Genomic DNA, 27,586 nt, shown 5'->3' with positions numbered 1-27,586 from the left:
CACCCAAGCTCTTTTTTCTTCCTTTCTTGTTTTAGCTTCTTCTCTCTGAAACAAGGTCAAATCCAATCAAACACCCACACCCAAGCTCCCACTCCCAGCATCAGTTGGTGTCTCCTTCACTTGTAGGATGATCTGTCACAACTCTGTGCTTGCTGACTTGAGCTCTGCCTCCTCCGCGAACCTGGGAGCCGCGCAGGACCAGGACTATGCCTGTCAAGGTCACTGCTGTCTCCATAGCTCCTAGCACCGTGGCCGGGCGTCCCATGGATGTGAGGAATGCACGCATGAATGAGAAGCAATCACAGAGGCAGGACACAGGTTTTAAATACTTACAGCTTTATTAGGAGAAGGCTGTGGTCACCTCAGCAGCCAGCTCCCCTGTATACACAGTATACACAGCCCAGCCAGCACCCAGGCCCTTCCATCCTTCTGCAGCGCATGGAATGCAAAAGAACCAAACAGAACGGCGGGGAGGGAGGGTCTACCAATGAGTGTCAGTGTCTAGTGCTTCCGGGAGCCAACTGCCAGGCCAGGGACACTGAAGTCCCTCAAACTGTCATCAGCTCCTGCCAGACCCCACTCCAGCATGACGAGGTCCATATGAGAGTGTCTGGGCCAGACTCCTCCAATCAGTGCATGCAATGGGCAGAGGAGGCTAGGCAATCCTGAGCCCAAAGCCATATTGGTCCATCCCCCTGAAGAAGCTGTTGGAGCTTTCAGAATGTTCCTCTTCTTGTGTAGACATGAGATACCGCTGTAACTTTACTCCATCACCAGAAACCTGTGCCTTGAGTCTAGTCTCTGCGCAGCCCTCGAGGGCATGGTTGGTTTAAGGAAATAGTCAAAGGCAAGCAAGACAAACTCCCTAGGTTGTCTTGGTCATGCGTCTTTTAAAAGGGGAAAGAAGAAAAAAGAAAAAAACACCACAACAGATAAAAGCACTGAGGCCTGGCTTGTGTCAGGAGCCAGAGTGGTTGTCCTTCCTTGAAATGGTTTGTAAGTACTGATGGCAAAAGCTGCTCTGCTCTCCTGGAGGCCAGCCTCCTACCAGTGGCACCTCTCTTCCCACCCACCCACTCCCCCTGCCATCCCGCACAGCCCCCATGCCACACCCTCTCCTCCTCAAGGAGGGAGCGCACCAAGCACAGGGCGCAGTGCTGTCGTCAGCTAGCAAGGATCTGCTTCTGCCTGGTACCCTGGTCCCTTCTGTCCCTGTAACCCCACAGCGGTCACTGGCACAGAGGGGCTTCCTCTTCACTTAGTCCTTCAGGGGTGACTGCAGCCCTGCCTCAGAGACTGGCACCCCCTCTGCCCTGCATGAACTCCGTCCAAGGGCTCCAGCCCAGCGTTAGACCCGGGTGAGAACATCATCGCAGAGGCTTGGCTGGGAGTTGGTTTGTGGATTCTGACTATTAGGGAAACCCACAGAAAAGAACTGAACTCTTCTGTCCCAGGAAGACACATGCCTTGATCTTAGCTCAGTCAAATTCTCCACTGAGGTCCTGGATTCATCACCTACACTCAGAAGCAGAATATCCCGTGTACACAGTGGGGCATCTGAACCTTCAAGAAACACCCTGCTTAGCCAAAGAAGCTCTAACCCCAAAATATCTCCCCACCTGGAGCTATAGAAAATGCCTGTTTCTATTTTCCTGACCTGTCTATAAGACAGACAGGTCTCCAGCAGTTCATACTAGTGGCTGCCAGGCCCCCTGGGTCAGTCATCGATTCTTGGTGCCTCCTGAAACCTACTCCCAAGGAGTCTGAAGAAAGAGGCCCTGTCTTTGGCTTTGGAGCCCAGCAGGGGGCTGGGCTGTGGGGAGCAGGAAGCCACACACCACACCCTCATTTCTGTGGCTGGAAGCTCAGTCTCCAAAGACTGAGTGTGGTGGAAGGACCAGGTCACCACTGTCCTAGGAGAGGGATACGGCTGGGTTCCTAGAGGGCATAATCTGAGGTAGCAAACAGTGGAGAAGCTAAGGCCTGGGATACAATGTGACGTACCCAGGGCAGACAGCAGTAGCTGTTGGAATGAAGACGAGTTTATAGGCACACAGATGTTCAGCACCTAGCCCTCATAGGCACGCCCCACCCCCTCACAATGGGTGCAGGCCTGTGGCCACTGTCAGGGCTGTCTGAGGTGACACAGACCCTCCGACATCAGCCTGCATATATGTGCCTCTCTGGAGGAGGAAGCCATCAGAACTGCAGCCTCCTCCTCCCTATCCCAGGGTGACATCCCCCAAAGCCAGGCCCAGAGCTCAGCACCAACCCCAGTCCAGTGACAGCAGAACCCTCCAGAACTTTCAGAAAACTCCCTGCATCGGCCACAGACTCCATCGCCCCTGGCTAATGTCAACATCTTTCTGTAATGGCCGGTTCCATCTTGAAGAAGACAGCAGGCTCCCTGCTGACTTTCCCCGCTCCCTGCAGAGCCTCAGAGAACGCTTCCGTGGCAGCCCCCCCACCAGTCCTACACCCTGCACATCAGAGGAAGGAGAGGCTGCTTCTTTAAGGGAGGGCCAAGAGTGCAGGACGAGAAACCTCAGGACTCCCTGTGCACATCCACGTCTTCCAAGGTGGAGTGCCAGGCTCCAGGGGCCCTCATCTCATTCTCCCCATGGCTTCTGCCCAGCCCCAGGCAGCTTTTATTGCTTAGTCCATGTCAGTTCAAAAAAGAAGGTGGGCTAAAAGCACCGTGAAAACCCTGCCTCATTCAGACATGGTTCAGAGCCCATGGGGCCACCTGAGGGTGCCAAGCTGCTGAGACATGGCTCTTCCAGCAGCCTGTGGCCTCCCTTCCGGGGGCCGGGGTCCCTGAAGTTCTGCCTGGAAGGTGCCCATCCTCCAAGTCCCTTGGAAACTGGGCCTCAGCACCTTCTGCCCTGCACCTCAAAGCGTCTTCCCGCAACCGCCCGAGGAGCGGGGCCTGAGGTAGACTGTGGGGAGTTCCTGGACTTTCCTCTGCCCAGCCCAGGGAGGAGGAGGGAACCTCTCGCCCCAGCCCATGGTCCTTGTCCCTGGATGTGGGTGACATCGCGGCGTGAGCCCCTGGCCACCGTCCTCTGCCCACTACTCCAGCTGGCAGAATGCTGGCACATCAGTGGGGTGCAGAGTGAGGGGGAGAAAGGGATGACCCCACTCAGCACGGCCTCAAGACGCAGAAATCCAGCTCCTGGGGCTTGCGGCGCAGGTTGCACTGGTCCCGGGCCAGCAGCCGGCCTCCGTGGCCCACGCACTTGAGCGGGCGCCTCTTAAACCCCCGGCCGCAGCTCTTGGAGCAGGGTGACCAGGCGCTGAGCTCCCAGGTGGGGCAGGGCTCCCCACAGGCTTGTGTCTCCACGGGCCGATGGGCTGCATCACAGGCAGGGACCGTGCGCTGCCCCGGGGAGGCCCGGCAGTCCACCGCCCGCTTCTGCAGGCCGCTGCCGCAGCTCACAGAGCACGGCCCCCAGCTGCCTGCCACCCAGCGTGCAGCGGGCCTGTCGTCCGGCTGCTCCACCTGGTTGGAGAGGCTGAGGACGCTGTTGTGCAGGACAGAAGGGCCCCGGGGGTCCTTGGGATGGGAGGACTTGTCCTCCCGAGGCTCTTTGGGCAGATAGAAGGAGTAGCGGACCCGGGGCGGTGTCATCTTCCCCACGGAGAGAACCTCCACGGTCAGCGGCTCCAGGATGGGCCGGGAGGCCTGCAGGCTCTCCACCGCTGTGCCCGTGCCGCTGTACCGCAACAGGCTGCCCTTCACCACCAGGTCCCGCTCCACTGCCGACACCACGAAGTGCCCGTTGAGCAGGTACTTGCCTTGGCTGTTCTTCAGAGCCAGGTAGTTGTCATCCCCAATCAGCCCCTTGTAGCCGCGCTGGCGGATGTCGATGCTTGAGGCGCCTGCGGGGATGGCCACCACGAAATTGTAGCCATGCCTGCGGTGGGAAACGGGGGCTGTGCATTAGACAGAAGCCTGGACCTAAGGGCCTCACCGCTCCAGGATCTGTTTCCTCAGTAAACCTAGCTTTTGGTGAATGCTGGCATGGGAGGAAAAGCACGGGTTTGGGAGTCAGAGAGGTCCCTGCCCCTTGGCGATTGGTGCTGGGTAAGGTGCTGAGTTTCTCCAAGCCTCCATGTCCTCACCTGTAAAGTGGAGCTCAGAATTCCACACACCTCATTGAGCTGCAGGGAGGACTGAGTCCACCAAAGCACATAAAGCATGTAGCATGGTGCCTGGCACACATCAAGGATGTGTAGACATCTGCCATGAGGACGAGGAGGAGGAGGACGAGGAGGAGGAGGAGGAGGACGAGGAGGACGAGGAGGAGGAGGAGGAGGAGGAGGAGGACGAGGAGCAGGAGGAGGAGGAGGACGACGACAAGGGGTGGGGCGGGGGGATAAGTCCAACATCCTGGAACCTGAGGCTAGGAGCTCAACGCAGTGAGAGGACCCTGGCCCTGGAGGCAGGGACGCAGATCCAGCCTGGCTCACACGCCAACTCCTGGCAATTTTAAGCAAGCCAGTGTCTCTGGGTTCTGGTGTCCTCATCTGCATAATGAGTGGGTTAAGCTAAATGATTTCTAAGGCTCCTTCCAGCTCCAACAGGCTGTGAAAAGAACATCTGCCATTTAACCAGTGAGGTGAGCCTGGGGTATGTGCCTCCTACTCCCCATGTGGCCTCCCCACCACAGGTCCCTGCGAAGCACAGCCTGGAATGCCATCTGTCCCTGGTGCCGAGCTCCCAGAGACGGGGTTGGGCATCCTCCCTGCGCATCCCCACCCAAGGGCTCAGGAGAGGGTGTTGTGTCCAGGAGCACGGTCAAGGCTTCAGGACAGCCATCTAGGCCTTTCCATCACCAGCACCTGGACTCCCAAATTTTCCGGGCCAACCACAGCCCCCACTCCCAACTGGGACCTCAGGTGCCCTGCCTGCCCCCTCTTCTTCCAGAACGTGGATCAGGGCTTTCCAAGGAGCATGTGTTTGACCTCAGGAAGCTCAAGCTGGGGGGCCCAGATTCTGGAGCTAGGACTAGACGCCCAGGGCTGTCCAAGACGTGAAGCCTCCTTCAGTCCCAGCCACTCACCTCTGTCTCTTGGCAGTTTATTGCCATATTCTCACCTCAATCTGAGCCCCAAGGTCAGGGCCTCAAGTCCAGGGAGAGGCTGGCAGCTGTCACATTCAGCCTCATCAAGGTGAAGGAGTATTGGGCATTTATTATGCACCAGGTACGGTGCTAACTATGTTACTTGGACTAACTCCCTTATTCCTCACAAAAGCACACATGAAATATATTAGTATTATATCCACTTTACAAGTGGGGACATCTAGAGACCTGGAGAGTGAGTTCCCTTGCCCAGGGTCATCCAGAAAATGGGTAACTGTGATCTGAATCAGGTCGGTCTTACTCTAGAACATTATACAGACCCTAACAACTCTGCCCACCTTCCTGAATACCGTCTCCTGTTAGGTGGGTCTTCCCCCAGCATTCGTCTTTGTTTGTTGAAAGAATGAATGAATGAGTGAGTGAAGGACAAGCAGCCCTAGACGGGTGGCCTCTGCAGCAAGGGTACTGGCTGGATCTGACATTTACCCCAATCGAACCCAAGCTTCCAATGCCCTGGGGAATTCCACCTCCCTCCCTTTGCTCCCTGGCAGCACCTTCCAGGACCCAACTCACATGGGCTTGGTGAAGAGTCCTGTCACCTTCTTGCAGCTCTTATTGTCTCCCCCACACACCCCACACTTGTCGAACCTCTTCTTGGAGCCCAGGTTCCCATCACAGCCAGCCTTGATGCACTTGCCTTGGACACAGACGGAGGTGGAGTCAGGAGAGCACAGCGTGCCGTCCACCACCTGCAGTGCCCCAGAAGGGGAAAAAGAAGGAAGAGCAGAGCAGCTCAGCCGATGCTCCCCCAAACACCTGGTCCCTACTTTGTTCTCAGGCCCCAGGTTCACTCACCTTGGGTGCCAGCACATAGAAGTAGCCAGTGCCATTGGCTCGGCAGATGAGCTTGCACTTGTCCCGAGGAGACACGCCTGAGTACTTGGGCACCCATGCCACAGCCAGAGTGAGCCGGTTGGTGCTGTGGTTGTAGCCATTGAAAGCCTCACACTGCTCCTCCCGGAAGCTCTTTCCGGAGGCTAGGGAGGGAGAAGCATAAGAAAGAAGCTGAAGGGAAGGGCTGAGGCCGGTGCAAAGGACAAGCCTCTCTCCCAGCCTGCCATGGCTCTCTTAGCCCTTCCCACCCTTGTCACCAAAGCTGCAACCTTCCCCCATCTCACAGCACTAAAGCAGGCTGGGCCCAAAGGACCCAGGGCGCAGATGAAAACACATCCCCTGAGCTATGCACCACCTTCTCCAGTAACCCAGCCTCAAACTCCCTCTAGGTTGCAAACTATTTTCAGAATAACGTAACTCAGTGCATAAAGTCAATTACACAGATGAACGACAACACCAGTTACATTTGCTACACAACTATCAATATATTTTGAAACAAGTCTGTGATATATGTGCTTTTTTGTTAATGCATTAAATATGATTCAGGGCCGAGCACAGTGGCTCAGGCCTGTAATCCCAGCACTTTGGGAGGCCGAGGCGGGCAGATCTCCAGAGGTCAGGGATTCAAGACCAGCCTCACGAGCATGGTGAAACCCCATCTGTACTAAAAATACAAAAATTAGCCAAGCATGCTGGCGGGCGCCTGCAATCCCAGCTGCTCAAGAGGCTGAGGCGGGAGAATGGCTTGAACCTGGGAGGTGGAGGTTGCAGTGAGCCGAGATCACACCACTGCACTCCAGCCTGGGCAACAGAGTTAGTGAGACTCTGTCCAAAAAAATAAACATACATATATATGATTCAGTAATGAACCTGAAAACTACTATAATTTTGAGTAAGGATGAGCTTAAACAGCATTTTGAAAATGCTGCAACAACCAAAATGTCATGTCATCAAATATCCATGATTCCTATTGATGACAAAGTCACACGTACTTCTACTATATTGTAGTTTTGTTGCCTAACTGAAAGAAATACTAAATTTCAGATAGAAAGGTAGTTTAAAAAAATACTAATTTCTCTCTGAAAGAAATACTAAATGTTAGATTGAGACATTAATAAAAATAGAGATGTAATTTTTTTTCCCCACCAAGTTATTGGGCTCTGGACTCCTGCTTACAAAGATGGGCTGGGCAGGCCTCAGCTAAGAGGACTTCTAGTGTCTCATTCCCATGATCCATTTAGTCTCCCAGGCTAAGCATCCAGAAGGAAACACCCTTGCCAAAGGTGAGTGGAAAGAGGAATGATCCCAAGAAGAATCTGCACCTCTCCACTTCCAGGCTTTGTCCTGAAGGTTAGAATCTTGACTGCAGTCCCTTCGTTATCAATAGGAATCCATGATAGAAATACTAGCCTACCTGAATTACCTGTATACCCAATTACCTGGAGGCCTTGCGTTACACAGAGTAGGGGTGGGGTAGGGGTGACCTCCAGCCTCTCCTCCCCTGGGCCCAGGCCACTGCTGCTCTCCCCGCCTCACCTGAGCTGGGGCAGGGTTCCAGGTTGCAGGATCGGTATTTCACCCTCACTCCCTCGCAGTACTTGCCCCCGTTGGCAGGAGTGGGGTTGGTGCACTGCCTCCTGGCCAGCTGCACGCCCCCGCCACATGTGCGTGAGCAGGGGCCATAGGGCTCCCATTTGGCCCAGGAACCGTCCACCTGTGAGGAAGAGCCCGTTATACTCCTTGGCTGATCTAGGTGCCACACCCAGCCCCTTAGCCCATAGAAAAGCTGCACTGTACAGCCTTCAAGTTCTCATCCCACCTTCCCGGAATGAAATTCATGTTGCATAATGAAGAAAAAAACAATAAGCAAATGGCCAGTGTACACCGAGCCCACCCAACGTTCCAACCAACTAATTAGCAAACAGCAACTGCTCCCAGATGCAAAGGAGGTGTGCAAAAGAGAGGCCTTGCTGGGTGATAGCGTGATACAAATGTGTTTCCTTTTTTTTGAGGCGGAGTCTCCCTCTTTTGCCGAGGCTGGAGTGCAATGGTGCAATATTGGCTCACTGCAACCTCCACCTCCCAGGTTCAAGTGATTCTCCAGCCTCAGCCTCCCGAGTAGCTGGGATTACAGCTGCCTGCTACCATGCCCAGCTAATTATTTTGTATTTTTAATAGAGACGGGGTTTCCCCATGTTGGCCAGGCTGGTCTCAAACTCCTGACCTCAAGTGATTCGCCCATCTCAGCCTCCCAAAGTGCTGGGATTACAGGCGTGAGCCACCGCACCCAGTCAGACGTGTTTTCAATGGACTCCACCCATACCCCACCACCCTAGTGGGCTTGAGCAATGGCAAATCCTCCTTAGCCTTCCAGTGCTTCACTTGCAAAAATGGGGTGGATAATAGTAATAATACTCGGGCCTGATATCAGGTGAATGATAGAAGTGACCTAACGGGCACGAAAATTCCCAGCACCACGCTGGCCCTGGCAGAAGTTCAGAGATTCCTCTAATCTCACAGCTTGCCGGGAATAAAAGAAAAAAACAAAAAATGTTCCCTTTATTTGTTGTCAGTGCATTCACAGGCATCTCTAAGGCATGGCCAGCCCCCAGCCTTGCGGATAAAAAATGTCACCATAGATATGTGAATGTTTTTATTCCTTAGTGTTCGATAATTCAGACTCGACGCCAGACCAAACTGATCTTAACCTCGATCGGGGGCTGTATTTGAGAAAGTTTCACCATGAACCATTCTAATGTTTCTTTTAAGAAGAGATAAAGATAAGACACTATTAAGCAATCCTAAAACTTGATTTGGCTTCGGGGTGAATTGTGCAGTGTTTTGGAGGGCTTTTTTTTTTTTTTTTAAGCATTTTTTAACAGGGTAGAAAGAGAATAAAATTTACAGTGTCCATGATGTTTTCCTTAGAATGACAGTGAAATGAGTGTGGATCCCCTGAACACGCATCAGTTGAGCAATAGAGGAAGCAGCCCAGCTGCTGTACTCGCCTGGAATTAAAACTCTGCCACCGACCGTCCACACAGTGCCTAACTCACATGGAACTAAGCAGGAACTGGCTGCATGTAATAGAAACACTTTAACCTATGTACATATCCAGCATATTTATTCAATCTACCCTTTTGTCAGATAGTTCTTGTTTCATTGTGTCAACATCTGTTTGATCCTATAAAAAACAACCACCACCACCCTCCGTCAACCCTGCTTTGGCCTCAAACTACTCAAACTAGTGCCTCACCTCCTTCCATCCTTTCGCTCCCTGAAAGTGTCACCCACATTGGCTCTTTCCTCATACTCACTCCCCAGAGCCTGGCACTGTGGGTTTTGTCCCCATCACACCCCGGAAGCTGCCCTCTCAAAAGCCACAATGGCCATGTGAAGACTAAAAGAGTGTGCCTAGGCCTCGTGATCTCCAATTCTTCTTCAGCATGTAGCACTGTTCCTGCAGTTTCTGAGACAATGCGACCTGGTTTTTATTTGGTATCACTGCTTCCTATTCGTACAAAAAACGTTCACTGTGCTCCCGCCCTGTGCCATTCATTCATTCCTTTGCCAAACACTTGTGGAAGTCCCTGCCCTCAGAGCAATTACTCCCTGGTGGGGAGACAGACAATCAAAATGAATCCGTGAATGCAGTGTCGGGTGGGCTTCCAAGCAGGTGGGAGGGAGGAGTTGGGAAGGGCTGCTCTGGATTACGGGGGATTCTCTTGTGCCTGAAGGATGTACAGGTGGCATAAGCCATGCAGACATCAGAGAAAGGGCATTCTAAGCAGAGGGAGCAAGTGCACAGGCCCTGAGGGGCGGGGGATGAGCCTGAAGTGCGCCAGTGTCACTAGGGCCAACAAGGCAGCGAGAAATGGGACCCCTCATTCTGAGCCACGGCAAAGCCCCTAAAGGGTGCTGAGCAGAGAAGTGGCATAACCTAAGGTGCATTTCAACAGAGCTGCCATGGTGGGAATCATCCGTAAGGAGTAAGAGCAGAAGCAGGGAGACCAGTTAGAGGTAACTGCATTAACCCAGGGGACGGGGGGTGGTGGCTGGGGCCAGGGTGAGAGCAGATGAAGTGCTGAGAAATGATCCTAGATCTGCCTTGAATATCTTCAAGGGACGTGGAGATACAGGGTGTGAAGCATATGAGAGAAATAGAGTTTCAGCTTGAGCAACCGGCACGTGGAGTTGCCAGCGCAGCTTCAGGGGAGATGACCGGGAGCTCAGTCTCACCGACGCATGCATAAGATGCTAATCAGGTGTCCAATGGACACGTCCAGATTCCCTTACAGATGCAAGTCTGCAGGTCAGGAGCGAGGCCTGGGCGGAAGATGCAAATTTGGGAGTCTTCAAGCTCTCGATGGTATTTAAAGCCATGGTCTGGATGAATCAGCGGAGAGACTGTGTGGATGGCGAAGAGGGAAAGGACCGAGTGCCGAAGCACTCCACACTTTAGAAAAGGAGGGTACAGGCCGGGCGCGGGGGCTCACGCCTGCAATCCCAGCACTTTGGGAGGCTGAGGTGGGCAGATCACCTGAGGTCAGGAGTTCGAGACCAGCCTGGCCAACATGGTGAAACCCCGTCTCTACCAAAAATACAAAAATTAGCCAGGCGTGGTGGCGGGCACCTGTAATCCCACCTACTCAGGCGGCTGAGGCAGGAGAATCGCTTGAACCCGGGAGGTGGAGGTTGCAGTAAGCCGAGATCACACCACTGTACTCCAGCCTAGGCAACAAGAGCGAAACTCCATCTCAAAAAAAGAAAAGAAAACAAAATGAGAGCATAAGGAAGAGGCAGTAAAGGTAATGAGAAGGGGAGGAGGACAACCGAGAGGCAGTGGAGACCCTGTTCCAGGGGCCAGAGCTCTGGGCTGCCACAAATGCTGCTGGTCTGCTGGGCGATGGGAGGAAAGGTAACAGTCACTGACCTTCGTGATGTGCAGGCCATTTGGTAGCCTTAATAAGAGTTGTTTTGGAGAAATGATGGCAGTCAAAGCCTATTTGGAATGGGCAGCAGAGAAAAGTGAGGAGATGGAATTGGAGACAGCAAGCTTGTACAACTCCTTTCGGGAACTTGCTATGAAGGGAGTCAGAGAAACAGACCACCAAGGAAGTAGGATCGTAAGAAGTTTTGCTTCAGATGGGAGAAATTGCAACAGATTCGTATTCTAAAAGGCATGATTCAGCTCAAGATTGGGAAATACTGGCACTGCAGGAGACAGAGAATTGATCAGCAATGTCTTTAACAAGCGAGAGGGGATGGGGTTCCTGTGCAAAGCACACAGCGCGGCCTCAGATCAGAGCAGGGACAATTCAGCCACTGTAAAGGGGACAGTAGGGGACAGTGGAGAACAGGCGCAGAAGCAGGTCGGGGGGTGGGTGGAAGTTCCCTTCTGATTACTTGATTTTTTTTTTCCCTTTGGGAAATGAGAAGAAAGGTCATCGGTGAAAGTTGAAAAGGAGGAAGAAAGAGTTAGTAATGGGAGGAGAGAGGTGATGGTGGGTGTGAACTAATGGTTCAGGAGGTTGGGAGAGTAACCAACTGGGGAAATGAAATAATGTGACTCCTGGACAGGATTATGGGCCCACCTAAATTTCCGGGTCATCAATTTATTTTACTTTTTTCTTACTTTTTCTTTTTCTTTTTCTTTTTCTTTGAGACGGGATCTCACTCTGTCACCTAGGCTGGAGTGCAGTGGCGTGATCATGGCTCAATGCAACCTCTGCCTCCCATGTTCAAGCGATCCTTCTGCCTCAGCCTCCTGAGTAGCTGGAACTACAAGCATCTGCCACTATGTCCCACTAATTTTTGTATTTTTTGTAGAGAGGGGGTTTTGCCATGTTGCCCAGACTAGTCTCAAATTCCAGGACTCAAGGGATCCTCCTGCCTCAGCCTCCCAAAGTGCTGAGACTACAACTGTGAGCCACTGTGCCCAGTTCAGATCACAAATTTAAACTGAGACCAGTGAACACAATTGCATGTTTTTCTCCAACCACAGTCACCTGTGTAAGCACAATTGAATGGGTGAGTGAGTTGGAGTCAACCCAGATGGTGGCTTATCCAAGTGAGTTTGATGCAAACACACAGGGGCAGGGGAGTCAAGAGTGTAGGCAAGGGAGTGATTTCAAAAATGGACTGTGGAATTTCAGCTCCCGAAGGAGGAGGTGAGGGCACCAGAAGGGTGAGGCATGATGGCAAGGTTGTTGCAGCAGTGGATTGTAGGCCCAGATGGGATTGAGGAATTGTTGGAATCCAAATCCCAGAGGGAGTCATCTGGGAAGACAGGGCCTTGGTGGTCAGAATGGGATTCCTGAAACAGATCTGCGGGAGCTGCAGTGATTTGTAAGACATGCTTTACGATCTGACCTAGGCCAATGAGGGCAGTGACTTCCATGAAGGTTTCCTGGCAAGTTTCAGTTAAAACAGGGTGACCAAGCGATTTTAAGAGGTGGAGGAGGTAGATCTTGCCTAATCATAGACTGAGAATGCCAGAAAGTGTGGAAAGACGGTGCTTCTCAGACCGCATTTTCTCTATCCAATATTATCTTAACTTGTCTCTGCATCCTCCAGCCTCATCTTCCCAGGAGGAGGCACTGACCACATACTGCCTGTCCTCAGGACCTTCTAACGCCTGGCAATCACGATGGCTGCCGTCTGGCCCCAAACAACCTTCCCGAAGGCAGTTCCCATAGAGCCTTCATCTACGAAGCCCTGCAGCTCACTCCGACTCACCCAGGACCTCCCTGCCTTGCTCTGTTTCTGCCTACAGGGATCCTACTTATCCCTCAGGCTCTCTTCAAATCTAACCTCCTCCTCCAAGTTTTCTCAGTCCCCTCTCATCATCATCAATCTCTTGACCCCTGTTCTCCTGTGACATGTTTTCATTCTTCTGTCCTTCTGCATAGCACGTGCCTCTCTGCGTCTTGTATCACAGCTACACTTCGAGCTTCCCCACTTGACTATGAGCTCTCCGAGGCACGGCCTGTGTTTCCTTTCTTTTTCTGACCACCACAGTATCTCACCCAGTGCCCTGAACACGGTGGGTTGTTGCCTAGCAAATGGTTGAAGGTTTAATTAGATATGTATCCCCAGAACACAGAAAAATATTTTAAATAATTCTGTGCCATACTCATCTCAGGGCAATTGATAATGTGCTTGGTGGATGCTTTTTTGTGACGTTGACTCTGTGCCCAGAGGCAAGTCCTCCCCGAGCTGAGAACAGGGATGGGAAGGGACAGTCAGCTCCAGGATCCAGGAGGAGGACAGACCTCTGTTTCCTGCCCAGAAAAGTACAAATTCCTCTCCTACTCCCAAAACAAGACCTCAGGAAGACAGAGTTATTACATTCAGAGAATATCTGGGATTCTGAATGTTCTTGTTTGGTTCCTATTTCTGTTTATCAGGAGGGAAAACAAGTGTTGTTCAACTATGTTTCTGCTAAAGAAAAACAGCAATTGCAACAGGAATGGACGCTTGGTTCAGAATGCAGCCAGTTCCTGAGGCTTGCCCAGGGCTTTGCTTCACTGCAGTTCTAAGCCCCGTTCCTGTGCATGGTCCCCAGCTCCCTGGGTGTGGAACATGCTGGGAAAGAGTGGATGTGGGAAGGAAGGGAGGAGCCAGCGAGTGAGCTGCTTCTAACACTAGGTGTTCAGCTTTGAGCCCAGAGCTCCTCCCCAAGTAGGACGAGGCCCGGAGCTCAGGACTGAGACCCCACCTCCCGTTGAAGGCTTTTCCCCATGTGTCTGAGGCGTCTCCAAGTCCTCTGACCTGCCATAGCTTCTCTCTCCAGTCTTAGAGTCAAGAAGGGGACAGGACTATATAGAGGGCAGTGCAGGCACAGCTCAGCAATGCAACAGTGATGGTCCCATGGCCAGTCTGTGCTCGGCAGCTTCCTGGTGAAGACCGAGGGCAGGGGAGGCCCCCAGGTCTCCGTCCCTCCTCCCAGCAGTCCCGAGCACAGCTCCAGAATTCACTCACCCTGTGCTTGTTGAGGTTGTGTCTCTCCACGCAGGCCCCTTTGAGGCAGAACTTGCCCTCGCCACAGCTGGTGCCGTCGGCCCAGGGGAAGTGGCGGGTCTGGCACACCATCTGTCCCTTGGCCTTCCCGGTGCACCACAGCTTGGTGCAGTACTGCATGTAAGGACAGGGCTTGGAGCCCAAGCCAAAGGCCAGCTCACACTGCTGGCTCAGGGTGTAGCTGGCACCGGGCAGATCCTCGGGCAGGGAGATGGGCTTGCTGGGTTGGTCCAGGAGGCAGTCACCTGCAGAGAGCCGAGGGCGTTCGTTAGGATGAGCTGGGAAGATGAGGTTTGGCTAGCCTAGGGCAACAGGAATGCACTCATGTCAGAGCCCAGCTCCGAGGGGCACACACACCTAATGTACAGAGGACGGAGAAGTGAGCACCTCCACCAGGGGCAGCAGCAAAGCCTCCTCCAAGGTGGCCTCACTGCCCTCCCGCCGTCCTGGCTTACCGTGCCCGCTGTCCAGGAAGTCAGTGATGATGGCAGCACTGCAGGCTGACCAGGGGTTGGCGCGGTCGATCTGGATGAGGGTCGGGGACATCATGTGGTTGGCTCGGAGCTTCCCAAACACCTCCTCACAGACTTTCACATTGTCATGGGGCATGTTGAACACGTGGCCTGTGGGGTGAGGCAAGAGGACTGAGAGGGCAGGAGGGAGGACATGGGGGTTGGAGGGAGGAATGGGGCAGGGGAACTAGAAAGCATATGTCAGCGGTTTTCAGGCTGGTCATTGCCACCTATCAATAGACTGCTTTCAAATGTCCTCAAGATCATGTTCTTGTGTTTTCTGTCCCCTGCATCAGGCTGTGGGCTCCCCAACAACAGAATGCATGTCCTTGTCGTTAACATGGTGTCCCCACAGTGCCTAAGTGCTGAGACACTCTACTGAGGGGCTCAAACCCCGTCCCCGGCCAGTGGGGCTGGAGCGATTGGAAAAAATATAACAAAGCTGCTGCTAAGGCTCACTGTGCCCTGAGAAGGGATCCTAAGGCTTCAGAGCACGAGGGACAAAGACACGTGTCTCCCACCCTCCAGGGCGTCCCAGGCAAACCCAGAAGACCCCAGGAGGAGCTTATCCAGCCTTACCCAGCTCGTGGGCAGTGGTGAAGGCGGATGGAAGCCCATCGTCCTCAATGACAGAGCAGCTTCTCTTGGGGTCGCACATGGTGCCCACATCGGCCATGCCCAGGGTGTCACAGGTGGTGGCTCCACACAGGTCCTGCCGGGTGGGGGAGAAGCAGAAGCCAGCCCCAAGTTAGAGACAGTGACAGAAGGGACCTGAAGGGAAGAAAGGGCATCCTATGGGACATTCCAGCTCATCTCATTCCAACCTCACCAGGCTCAGCACCTTCCAGCCGGGTCCTTCTTCCTAGGAGGTTGTGGGGCTGTTCACAGAATGAACCCAGGCTGAGGGAGGAAACTCGGGAAGGGCGCTGTGGCTCACCAAAAGACTTTGCCTAAACCCTATGCAGGGAGGTCCTCTGGGAGGAAGTTAGGAGGTACCAAATTAAACTACAAGGGCCACTACTTTACAGAGAGACAGCCCTCCAGATCAGAAAAGCAGTGACTCCCATAGCCAGGGGAGGCTCGCTGAGGCAACAGGGAGGAAGCCAGTCCCATTCCCACCCAGAGGCAGCTTTGAGCAGCCTCGGTCTTTGCTGGGCTGCCTTTTGGCCAACCACAAATTAAGTTCAGATTCCCAGCCAGAGGGCTGCTGGCCAAGGAACCACCCATGCCAGCAATTTGGCTGCCTTAGACTGGGACGAAGCAGTGAGGTGAACCCAAGTCCCCATTCAGACACAGTTTCATTGGCTACAGAAGCACAAGGGGACACAGGCTCAGTGGCTGCTAGGAAGAAAGATACATGAAATAGAGGGATGGCCAGCTAAGCAGGAAGGTCCCTCGTTTTGTACTGAAGCTTAACTTGGCTGCAGAACCTAGGGCCTCCAGCAGCAAACCCTGACAGGAAGTATTCCCAGGGGACACCGAAAGGCAGGATGGGGCTTCCGAGGTGAATCTCTCAAAGAACTTACTGAGTGTCGTTGGCCAGAAACACTGCCAGATACCTTAAAAACCCAAGAGCTGGAAATAGGATGAGACACTTGTGTACATTCTGCTCCTCTTAAGAAGACATGTGTTGGGTCAGGCACCGTGGCCCACACCTGTAACCCCAGCACTTTGGGAGGCCGAGGCAGGTGAATCACCTGAAGTCAGGAGTTCGAGACCAGCCTGGGCAACATGGAGAAATCCTGTCTTTACTAAAAATTCAAAATTAGCTGGGCGTGGTGGTGCATGCCTGTAATACCAGCTACTAGGGAGTCTGAGGCAGGAGAATCACTTGAACCTGGGAGGCAGAGGTTGCAGTGAGCCAAGATCGCACCATTGCACTCCAGCCTGGGCGATAAGAGCAAAACTCCAACTCAAAACAAAACGAAGAAGAAGAAGAAGAAGAAGAAGACGTGTGTTGAATCAGTGATGCTGGTTCTCTCTTCATTACATCGCTGCCTTCAATGCATGAGGCATTCTGCGTTTCACAGGAAGCTACTACATGTGTCACCTCATTTAATCCTCACAATAGGCTTATGATGCAGATATATTATTATATCTATTTGTCAGAGGTGGGAACTAGGCGCATGCCCATAGTTCATCACGGCCATGATGTGTTAAATGCTGACACTGTGCATGCACTTTACACGAATGGCCCTATTTAATCCTCACAACATCCCATTGAAATAACGACTATTACTACCACCTTCCACAGGCAAAGAAGCACACGTCTGCATGCATGTGCATGTATATGCGAGGGTGCATCTATATGCGAGGTCGCATGTACATCTGTGTACGTGCTGGCAAGGGGCGAAGGTGGGCAGCAGCACAGCGCAGGGAGCCGGGAGCCAGGGGGCATGGGAGGAAAAGCGGTCAGAGTACAGAAAATCAGCAAAATTTAATCCAAAGCACTCAGAGGTTTACCACCTGAGCAGTCAAACTTGGCTTCCCACGGTCAGGTGATAGTCACACCTCCTAATGAGTAACAGTTATTTCGAGGGTGACCAGCCTGAACCCGGGTGCACCAGAGGCAATGACATGTGCCCTGAACACCCAGCCAGGTCTGCCGCCTGTGCTTGCTGGAAGCATTTCTTCCACTTCTAGGAGCCCCATGGAGGACTTCAAACGCCCTTCTCTTCCCATATTCTTTCATCTTCAAAGACTCACTCTCCCAGAAAGCTTTCCTTCCCAAGAGCTCTGAAACCTAGAGAACAACCACTGTCAAACCTTGCGAGGGGCCTGGGCACAGTGGCTCACGCCTGTAATCCCAGCACTTTGGGAGGCCAAGGAGGCAGATCGCTTGAGTCCAAGAGTTCAAGCCCAGCCTGGGAAACATAGTGAGACTCCATCTCTACAAAATATAAACAAAATTAGCCAGGCATGATGGTGCACACCTGTAATCCCAGCTACTCAGGAGGCTGAGGTGGGAGGATCACTTGAGCCTGGAAGGGTAATGCTACAGTGACCCGTGATCACGCCACTGCATTCCAATCTGGGTGACAGAGCAAGACTCTGTCTCAAAAAACAAAAAACAAACAAAAAAAAAACTTGGGAAGAGCCCTTCACCTGACCAGCAGTTTAGGGAATGTGACAGCTGAGGAACATGGATCAGCGTGTGAACTATGGGGAAGGGAGCCAAGATGAGGAGGGCAGGGATGAAGGCTCTTGCAAGGGCATAGTGAAGGATGTAGGTGTAGGATGGGTGTAGTGTAAGACCCAGCAAGGCTGGGGCTCTGGACATTCTAGCCCAGCAGTTGCAGCCTGTGGGGGCAGGCACCTACGCTTGCGTCTGGGCTGCCCTGCTCGCTCACTGCTCCCTGTGTGAGAGGGAGAGGGTGTGGAAATAAGAATCAAGAAGTCTAGATTCTGGTCCCGGCCCCGTCACCAAGTAGATGTGTGACTTTATCCGAGTCCTCTCTCTCTCTCTGGGGCCTTGGTTTCCTGCTCCGGGGAAGGGCTAGCTTTCAACTAGAGCCTGAATCAACCAGCACTTTCCGCCTCTGCTCCTTCCCCAGTCCCCGAGCATGCAGCCCCTTCTGGCCCTGTAGGCTATGAAAGGAACCCACAGAAGGACATGTTTTCAGAACCCCAAGGAACATCTTGTCCACTGACCCAAGTCTCAGAAAAGTGGGCGTCACCCACGTGGAGATTCAGAGTCCTGTTCCCCAGCCCCGCTCTTCACAAAGGCCCAGACCAGGCAGGACACAGTGGCTGGGGCCTGGAATCCTAGCACGTTGGGAGGCCAAGGCGGGAGGAGGACTTGAGGCCAGGAGGTCAAGACCAGCCTGGGCAGCATAACAAGACCCCATCCCCACAAAAATTAAAACGTTAAAAAGAAAGAAAGAAACTGCTAGACCAGATTGAATGCTCAGACTGGGATCTAGAGGGCGTCTGGAACTCAGCCACCCTGCAGCCGCCTCTGTGGCTGGGAAGTCCTTACGGCCAAAAGCCTCCTTCCTCCCAGGGAGGGTGGATTTTCTCTGGAGCAAAGACATGCAGCTGCAGGCCCTGCTTGGCCAGGCGCAACCTGTTCTTTCCATCAAGAAGTCCCGGTTTCCCTGGATCAAACAAGAGGAACAAGGAAAGAGCCGGCAAATTTCCTGAGGGTAAGAGTGGCTCTGGAAGCGGCCGTCTTGCAGTAACCAGCGTCTTCACTGTGGGGAGACACAGCTGTGTGGGGTCAGAAGCTCTGCCTGTCCTCCTGCCACCCCTGCAGGGACTCAGTGAGGAACCCTGGGCCTTTGCACTTTGAACGCCTACACGTGCTTATACGGGGGCCCAGCAGTGCCTCATCTGTGCCATCAAAAATCTCCACCCTTCTGGAATGAACTCAGAGGCACTAAAACTGCCTTAACCTCTTCAGCTCAAGTGCTTGCCTCCAAAAACCAGAAGCTGTTCTGCCTTCTTCCTCCTAGAAGGTGTAAGTATTCCTAACCCAGACCCTACCTGACTTCCCAGCAATTGGCCGTTTCCCTTTGTAGCTGCAGCTGCTTTTCCAGATCATCCTGGAATCATCTTGGCCAGGAACCGAATCCTCCTGGACTGTTATTTTCTAACTGTCCCTTCTTATAAAATAATTTAGGATTGGAGCCACAACTTAAAAAAATAAACAAGGATAACACCTGGCAGTGGCTTGTTTACCAACGTCCCTCCATACACGCCTCCAGTGCGATTCCCACCAGCTGCCCCCGCGAGAACCTCCTTCTTACCTCCTCTCATTTCCCAGGCATGCACCAAGATGCTCAATGTTTTCCAGCAATACAAAGAGAGAGGGATGCACAAAAATCAAGCATATTAACATTTTTTCTGAGACTGGGTCTCGCTCTATTGCCCAACCTGGAGTACAGTAGTGTGATCTTGACTCACTGCAACCTCTGCCTCCGGGATTCAAGCATCTCGTGCCTCAGCCTCCCAAGCAGCTGGGATTACAGGCATGCGCCACCACGCCTGGCTAATTTTTGCATTTTTAGTAGAGACTGGGTTTCACCATGTTGGCCAGGCTGGTCTCAAACTCCTGGCCTCAACTGATCCACCTGCCCCAGCCTCCCAAAGTGCTGGGACTACAGGTGTGAGCTACTGCGCCTGGCCGCACATTCACATTTTTAATGTGGCAGAAGACTTATGCATTCTCATGTAGCCAACTTCCTGCTTCCATTGAAGTTCTAGGCAGGAGAGCCAGAGCTCATCTTCATGGCTACATCACAGCATCCAGGTATTATACTCACAGGACTTTAGGGCTGTCCTCTCATGTTGCAGATGAGGAAACTGAGGCTCAGTGACTTGAGATTACGCACCCCAGTCCCTGTGGCTATTGAGCGAAGAATGAGATCCCAAATCCAAAGCTATGTTCTTTGGTCTAAATCATGCAGCACTAGTTAGGAGACCGTAATTACTGGTGAAAAGCACCCTGCGCTAGTATTACTCCTGTGCCTTTAACTTGTTTCCCATCTGAACCTCTGCCGTGCGTCACTGTATTTCCTCGTCCAGCCCCAAATCCATGTCTGTTTGTAATCCCCAAGGATGGGAGGGCCTTGCTTTGCTAGAAGAAATAAAATCTAGCAATTCAGTGCCTTGGCAATGTGACGAAGAATGTTAGTTCCTTCTACTGGCAGATTCTATTTCACTGGCATAGAAATCCCTCCAGATGTACATAATGGTATTACTGCAAGAGAGAGAGGTAACCAAAACAACAATAATTACCTCAATGAAGAAGAAGAGGAACCCCAAGCTTGCAAGAAGACTAAATCTTCTATTAAAAAAAAAAAATCACCCCTGCAAGAGAGGGTACCTACAAATACAGTGATAATAGCTAACATTTATTGACTGGCTACTGTGTGCCAGACTGTCACGAGAGCTTTACCTGCCTTCATTCATTTAATCCTCACAGCTTTAGGAAGAAGATGCCATTTTCAGCCTCCATCGCACAGAAGAGAACCAGAGAAGGTAAGTAACTAGCCCAGGGTCACACAGTAAGCCCAAGGTTAGACAGAGAGGAAGGGGGCAGAGTGAGGATTGAAGTCCAGGCAGTGCAGCAGCAGGGTTGAGCTCTCACCATGACTTCCTGCTGCCTCTGGTGCATATCACCCCAAGAATGGAAGTCCCCACCCTATATCTCAAGCAAGTGCTGATTGACACTGAGTGGGAAGAGTCCTGGGGAGAGGGAGAGGCAGGATTAAGTGCTAAGAGTTCTCTGAGAGCACTGTCTGCACCCCCTCGCTGGTTGAACAAGCCCCTGGCTCCTTGCCCCACACCTGCATTGACACACTGACCCCAGCCCTGCCCTGTCATGCACCCTGTCTGCTGACTCCAAGGTGGATTAAACACACACCTCGCTGGAGCCCCTCCTTTCTTCAGGGCAAAACCTCATGGCAAAGCGCCAAGATGAAATGCCAGAAGAATCGAAGACTCCCTCTCCCAACCCTGCAGCCTGACAGCCTCAAAAGCTGGATGAATGATCCCCAGGAAGGCAGGTGAGCTACCTAAGCACCCAGGGCTACAGGCAGCCCTTGCACGTCTGTCTGCACCTTCCTTCCAAAATCACCTACTGAACAGCCAACTTGCAGGGATCCAGGGATCCACGCAGGGGCCTATAAAGACTAAAGAGTTTCCTGCCTAAAAGGAGTTTACAGATCAGTGAGATTAGCAAATGCTGATGTCCACAGCTTCCATACAACAACAGAAACAAGTGTTAAGCATACTGGCAAGGGCAATGGGGCAGAATGCTTTAAATTAGGGCTATCCCAAACTTGAGTCTGGCAAGGGATCCATAGCTAGTCATTCAACAAGAAGCATGTACTAAGTGACTACTAACGTAGTGATAATAACTACCAGAATTGGGGGCCTATTCGGGACCCCTCAGTAACACTCATCTTTGCAACAGCCCCGTAAGTGAGGTATCGTGTCATCGTCATTATCCTCATTCTAAGAACGAGGCAAGTAAAGTGCACATAGCTGACTCATGCAATGTCCATTGCTAGAGAGTTCAAGCCCCCTGATTCATCCTCAGCTCTGCCTGACTCCAAACCTGTATGCTTTCCATCATGCCACGTGATCAAGTCAAGGTGTCAAGGAAAGGTTGGGAGGAAATTCCAGGGGTGGGAGGGGATGCAAACAACTACAGAGAAGTTCAAAGGCAGAAGGAGAGTGAGACCTAAAGAAAGAGAAAAATTCACTTGCCTTTCTGACTAGACCAGCAGTTAAAAAGAAAAGAAAAAGATTCCCTCCAACCTTCCTCCCCGATCTGCTGACATTAGTATCAGGCGAACTCATTTGATGTAACTAAAGAGAGCACTCATCCTGCAAGACAGGGAACCAACATATTCCACTCCTCCCTCTCTCTTCCCACTCCTTCCCTCCTCCCTCCCAGAAGGCATGGTGTTGCGTTTCCAGTTAGTGGCCAAGAATAACAAATTATTAAATACTAAATCTACCAATGACCTCTGTCTCCTAATATCTTCCAAAGCCCGACTTCAAGAAAGATCCTAATGAAATCATGATCCTTTTCTATTGTATAGGGAGATATGTGTAACATACGTATTATCACTTCATTATTAACTATTTTTATCTGAACACTAAATCTCACTGCCCTATGACAAGTGCTTTATCACCAAAAGAACTGGCGTCTGTTTCACACGAGGTTCTAGAATGCTGCTCTGCTCTGCGCACTGTAGGGTATCCCCAGGGAAACACGGTACTACTCGAGGTCAAAACAAGAAGACAGCACCAAGCTCGGGGTTGTGAGAGGGGAAAAGTCAGAGTACAAATGAAGAGAACAAGGGGAAAGAGAAAGACGGTAAAGATCGTGCCTGGAGAGTCCCAAAAGAGGAAGGTGAGAGCATGGAAGAAGAGCGAGAGGAGAGGGAACAGAGGTGGCGTCAAATGATACGAAGAAGCAACAGGAAAAAAACAAACAAAATAGACCAGGCGCAGTGGCTCAGGCCTGTAATCTCAGCACTTTGGGAGGCCAAGGTGAGCAAACTGCTTGAGCCCAGGAGTTTGAGACCAGCCTGGGCAACATGGCAAGACCTCGTCTCCAAAAAAAGACATTTTTTTAAATTTAGTCAGGCATAGTAGCACATGCCTGTAGTCCCAGCTACAGGCTGGGTGAGACGAGAGACTGAGGTGGGAAAGACAGTATCATAAGCAACTTTTTGTCAATGAATTCACAACTCAAATGATATGGAAAAATTTCTTGAAAAATATAAATGACCAAAGTTCACTCAAGAAAAACAACTTGAATATATGTTTTTAAAATGAAATGTGTAGTTAAAAGTCTTCTCACAAAGAATATTACAGAGCCTAGACATGGTGGCTCACACCTGTAATCCCAAAACATTGGGAGGCTGAGGCAGGAGGATCTCTTGAGGCCAGGAGTTCAGGATCAGCCTGGTTAACATAGTGAGACCCTGTCTCTACAAAAATAAATTAGCTAGTCACGGTAGTGCAGGCCTGTAGTCCAGCTACTCAGGAAGCTGAGGTGGAAGGATCGCTTGAGCCCAGGAGTTAAAGGCTGCAGTGAGTTGACAGCACCACTGCACCCCAGCCTGGGTGACAGAATGAGACCCTGTCTCTAAAAAATAAAGAAATAAATGAAGAAGCAGACAGAATAACCATAAAATACAAGTCCTAAAAAAACGAGAAATAAATGAAGAAGCGGACAGAATAACCATAAAATACAAGTCCTTAAAAAAAAAGAAAGAAATCAAGAAACAGACAGTAAAACCACAAACTACAAGTCCTTAAAAAAAAAAAATCAGTCCAAAGGAGAAAAGGTCACAGATAGCAAAGCAGGCAGTGGAATGGAGGAGATGGCATCTGATGACACAGAAAACAAGCTCGCCTCCCCAGCCCCCACTCCACAGCCAGTACCCTTTCTGCTCCCATGCCTTGGAGCCTTCCTTAGCTCCAGCATTCAGGAGCACGCCCCTCCTCCCCAGCGGGGCTGGTCTGGCACTTAGCACATCCTGTTGAAATTAGCTGTTGTCTTGTAAGCTCCTCATCACATTGTGAATTCCTGGGGACCTGAGACCACTTTTTTTTTTTTTTTTTGGGACAGAGCGTCACTGTCGCCAGGCTGGAGTGCAGTGGCACGATCTCGGCTCACTGCAACCTCTGCCTCCCAGGTTCAAGTGATTCTCCTGCCTCAGCCTCCTGAGTAGCTGGGACTACAGGCGCCCGCCACCATGCCCAGCTAATTTTTGTATATTTAGTAGAGACGAGGTTTCACCATGTTTGCCAGGATGGTCTCGATCTCTTGACCTCATGATCCGCCCGTCTTGGCCTCCCAAGAGGTGAGCCACCGCGGCCGGCCAAGACCACATTTTATTACTATTTGTAGCTCCACAGCCCAGGGTAGTACCTAGAAATAATAATAAATAATGCTCAACAAGTATTAAAAGAGTGTACGAATAAATGAATGAAAGCCATTCTACCACAAAGGGTTACCCAAACGGCAGCGTTATTGGACCTAAAGACAGAGAAGTCTCAGGGAATAAGGGCCTACAAAGTCTCAGCACTAAATACCTGGCTCCTGCCGCCCGCTGCAACAAGAAGCCAAAGAAACTTTTCTCCTCACAGAAATAAATGAGAAACACTCTGGCTCTAGTTCTTCGCAGATCCTGGTTCCAGTCCTGTGCTGACCTCACCCTGCTGTTATGAGCCTGGAGACCGATCACTTTGCAAAATCAAATGTGCACTTTTCTCCATGAACTTATTCTGAATCTTTAAGTAAACTCCTCAAATTGTCAAAATACTTGTTGTATAACCACTGTATTCTCGTTTCCGGGCAGTTAAGGTTCCTGGAGACCGCATCTGCCTTAATCTTAGAAAGGGCAGCTACTCGCTCCTGTTCTCATGGAATACTGTACCTTCCCCCAGAGAGGTCCGGAGTGAGAAGATCCTGAGACTCTCAGAATGCAGAAGGCCCTGAAGTCCGAGCTGGTGAGGAGGTGGGGGAGAGGTGTTTACTCTGAAGCATAAATGTACATACTTTGATGGCAGCCCTGAAAACACAGAAGCCCCACTCTCTGGCTTTGCTCTCTGGGCACCTAAGGGGAAGGCAGCTTCTCAAAGTCACATCTTGCACATTACTGCTTCTGATCCAGTGGTCATGCATCTTGTACCCATTATGCATGGACAACACAGCCCCCGGGGGGTTGAACACACACTACTGAGAAATAGAAGCTGTCATGCTGTTTGATTGCTGCTTCTTCAAAAGGCAGCCTCGTTCTGACAGCATGGTCCATGCCCAGCAGGAGTTCTCTTCCTAGGGCTGACTCCAGAAGCCAGCCTTCACCACCAGGCTGCAGAGGCTGAGGTCTTTTATTTTGGAGCCAGTGAGTGACCTTCAATGGGGCAGCCCAGGTAGCAAATGGGGCAACAGCTGCTTTGCCCATTAAGATATCCTGTTCTTGGCCTTTGCTTTTTTTCAAGCCCCAGCAATCTAACTGCCAAGCTGGTCTGTGTGCAGAGGTCAAAGCCACCTCCTTTGCAGCTTCCCCATGACTCAGGCAGTGCTTGCAGAGGCTGGGCAGTGGCAGCTCAACAGACCTCAGTTGGAAGAATGAGCACAAGGAAACAGACACAGGCCAAAGACCTCCCTAGAGAAACCAGGTGGTGGGAGGAGAAGAAGGCTGGGAAAAGAGGAAGTTCGACTCTAGGAAGGGACTAGCTGTGCCAAATGGGTTACTGTGGAAGACTCCAGCTCCAGCCTGTGTGCGCCAGTCCAACTTTGAGTGACCATTTGGAAACAGTGGAGAGTTAGAGCCCCAGAGGTAACCAAGGATTCCATACCATCCCCAGAATGCTGTGGTTATGATAATAACAAAAAAAAAAAAAAGAGCACGGCACAGATTCAAGTCACAGTCCCCCAAATCGGAAGAAGGAACTCAACTGGATGGCTCTTTTCCTCCCAGCCTCCTGTATCTGAGAAACTTCAAGAATCCAAATACTCCACAGTGCCCAATCACTCCAACACCTGTGAATCTAAATGTTCACAGATTCATAGCTTCTTTGACATAGAATATCAGGTAAGGCCTTGCAAAAGGCAGGGCTGCTTCCTGGGCTGGGTCCATCTTTCTAATCCCAATACTCAGTTTCCTTCTAACTCCACGGCTGGAATGTCCAAATAGTCTTGACTAAGCTCACACCACTTCCACCCCAGCAAGGGCAGAAGCTAGAGCCCTGAAGTCAAGTGTAGTCATAGGAATTATAGTGACTTGGGAGCAGGAGCAAGCATGCCAGCTCTGCTCTGTAGTATACATCTGGGCAAACGGGTCACCCTCTGACAGCAAGGATACAGGAAAATTGGAAAAGATTTTCCCAACTCAGCTCCAAGTGAAACTCCACTTGAAACTCCAAGTGAAACAGTCTCAGCTCCAAACAGGTGCCCTAACTACACTGCCTGCTCAGAATGGTCTAGAAGCCTCTTGGACCATGCCCAGCAGAGAAGGCTGTAGGAGAAGCGGCGGTGAAGGAGGGATGCTCGCAGTACTTGAGTCTGGCCTGTCACTGCAACTCACAAAATTTCTCAATGATTCCCTCCACCCAAATCCAGGCTTTCCAGGCCCAGTACAGAGAGGGGACGACATGTTACCGGAGAGAAATGTAGCAGGCGCTGACCTTGGATCACCTTCAGCTCTACAACCCTCGAAAGGAGACCTCAGGAGGTGTCCGAGAAGTCTCAGCCGCCCATACAATAGGGGCGGGCCGTTCCCGCCCACTCCAACACCATCCTCATAGCGTCTCCTATCGGTCTGGGACACAAACTGCGGCTCCGGGGCGGCAACTTCCTGGGTTCCGGCCCCTCGGCGCCTGATCCAGGAGGCGCTGATTGGCCGCGCCAGGCCAACACCTTCGGAAAGCGCAGGCTCTCCTCCAATGGCCCAGATGCACGTGAGCCGCCGCTCCGCCGAGCCTAGGAGAGGGCTCTCCAGAAAACTACAGCTGGAGTCGGAAGAAGTTAACGAAGTTTAAACTCGGAGGCATTGCACGATACAAAGGGGATTTGGAGCGCTAGGGGAGGCGACCCTAACGAACGGGACTCTTTGGGTGCAAAATGACAGCAGATCAACTCACCTGCCTGGTGAAGAGGATGGCGGTGTCCCAGTACTCGGGGTGCTTGTCACTCACTTTGTTCAGCTTCTTCTGCCAGGCACAGAAGTTGCGCAGGGTCAGGGCCGCGTTGCCGGTGACCTTGGGCCCGGAGTCACGATCTCTAAGAAGCAGCACCTTGACCACAACGATGTTGATGGGGTTGAGGATGCTGGGATGGCGGTAGAGTCGCGCCGCCGTTGCCAGCAACGTCAGCAGATAATGCTCCAGGTCCGCGCCGTGGAACTTGACCATTGACTCGTCCGCGACCACCAGCGTCTCCACGTACCGCGGGATAGACACGAAACGCTTGGCGCGCCCAGACCTGCGCCGGCTGCGACTCTCCCCCAAGCCCGCCCGCCGCGGCCTGTAAGGGTCCAGGGCCCGCAGGATGGCGGGGTTCCAGCCCGAGGCCACCCCGCAGCGAGAGGTGGGGTCTCCGGAAGGCCCGCCCGGAACACCCCGGCGCTGGAGAAGGTGTGCGCCCTGGCTGTTGCGCTGCGCGGCCGGCGCGCTGGCGTTGGGCAACGGGCTAATGACATACTCGGCGCCTCGATAGCCAAAGGCTCCGCGGAGCCCCCCGCACAAGCTCACAGCTGCGAACGAGTCCGGCTCGGCGTTCACGTCCCCAGAGTAGAAGCAGCGTCGCAGGTCTGAAGAGCTCCCGGTGAACCCCTGGAGGGGGACGCCCAGGTGCTCAGTGGCGAAGGCGGGCGCCAAGAACTGAGCATCCGGCGTCAGGTGTAGGTAAAAGTCTTCCTGAAATGCTGTGATCTGAAAAATGAGTCCCTGATCCCCGGAGTCCTCGGGACCCCGCCAGTAGTAGCGGCGGCCGTTGATGTCCGGGTCCAGTCGGATGGGAACCACTACCTCCCGCTCTGGCTCAGAGCCTCCAGCGGTTCGCCCGGCGAAAGCCAGGGTTAAGATGCCCAGCAGAAGCAT

The 27,586-nt window shown here is 52.2% G+C and overlaps 1 protein-coding gene across 1 annotated transcript; it reads right to left on the bottom strand.

Annotated features, from left to right (window-relative positions):
* Positions 1-315: 315 nt before the first annotated feature.
* Positions 316-27,586, bottom strand: ADAMTS15 (ADAM metallopeptidase with thrombospondin type 1 motif 15). Its single transcript, XM_023185903.1, has 8 exons — positions 26,630-27,586; positions 15,095-15,227; positions 14,459-14,626; positions 13,965-14,248; positions 7,518-7,695; positions 5,943-6,124; positions 5,661-5,836; positions 316-3,917 (listed from the first exon to the last, which is right to left on the bottom strand). Exons 1-8 carry the CDS (start codon positions 27,584-27,586, stop codon positions 3,143-3,145), a joined length of 2,853 nt encoding a protein of 950 aa, XP_023041671.1. The 3' UTR covers positions 316-3,142.

The sequence above is a fragment of the Piliocolobus tephrosceles genome, chromosome 13 (assembly GCF_002776525.5).
Source record: "Piliocolobus tephrosceles isolate RC106 chromosome 13, ASM277652v3, whole genome shotgun sequence".
Lineage (NCBI taxonomy): Eukaryota > Metazoa > Chordata > Mammalia > Primates > Cercopithecidae > Piliocolobus > Piliocolobus tephrosceles.
The sequence above is the reverse complement of the archived record's forward strand: the minus strand, read 5'-3'. Positions and strand labels throughout refer to the sequence as shown.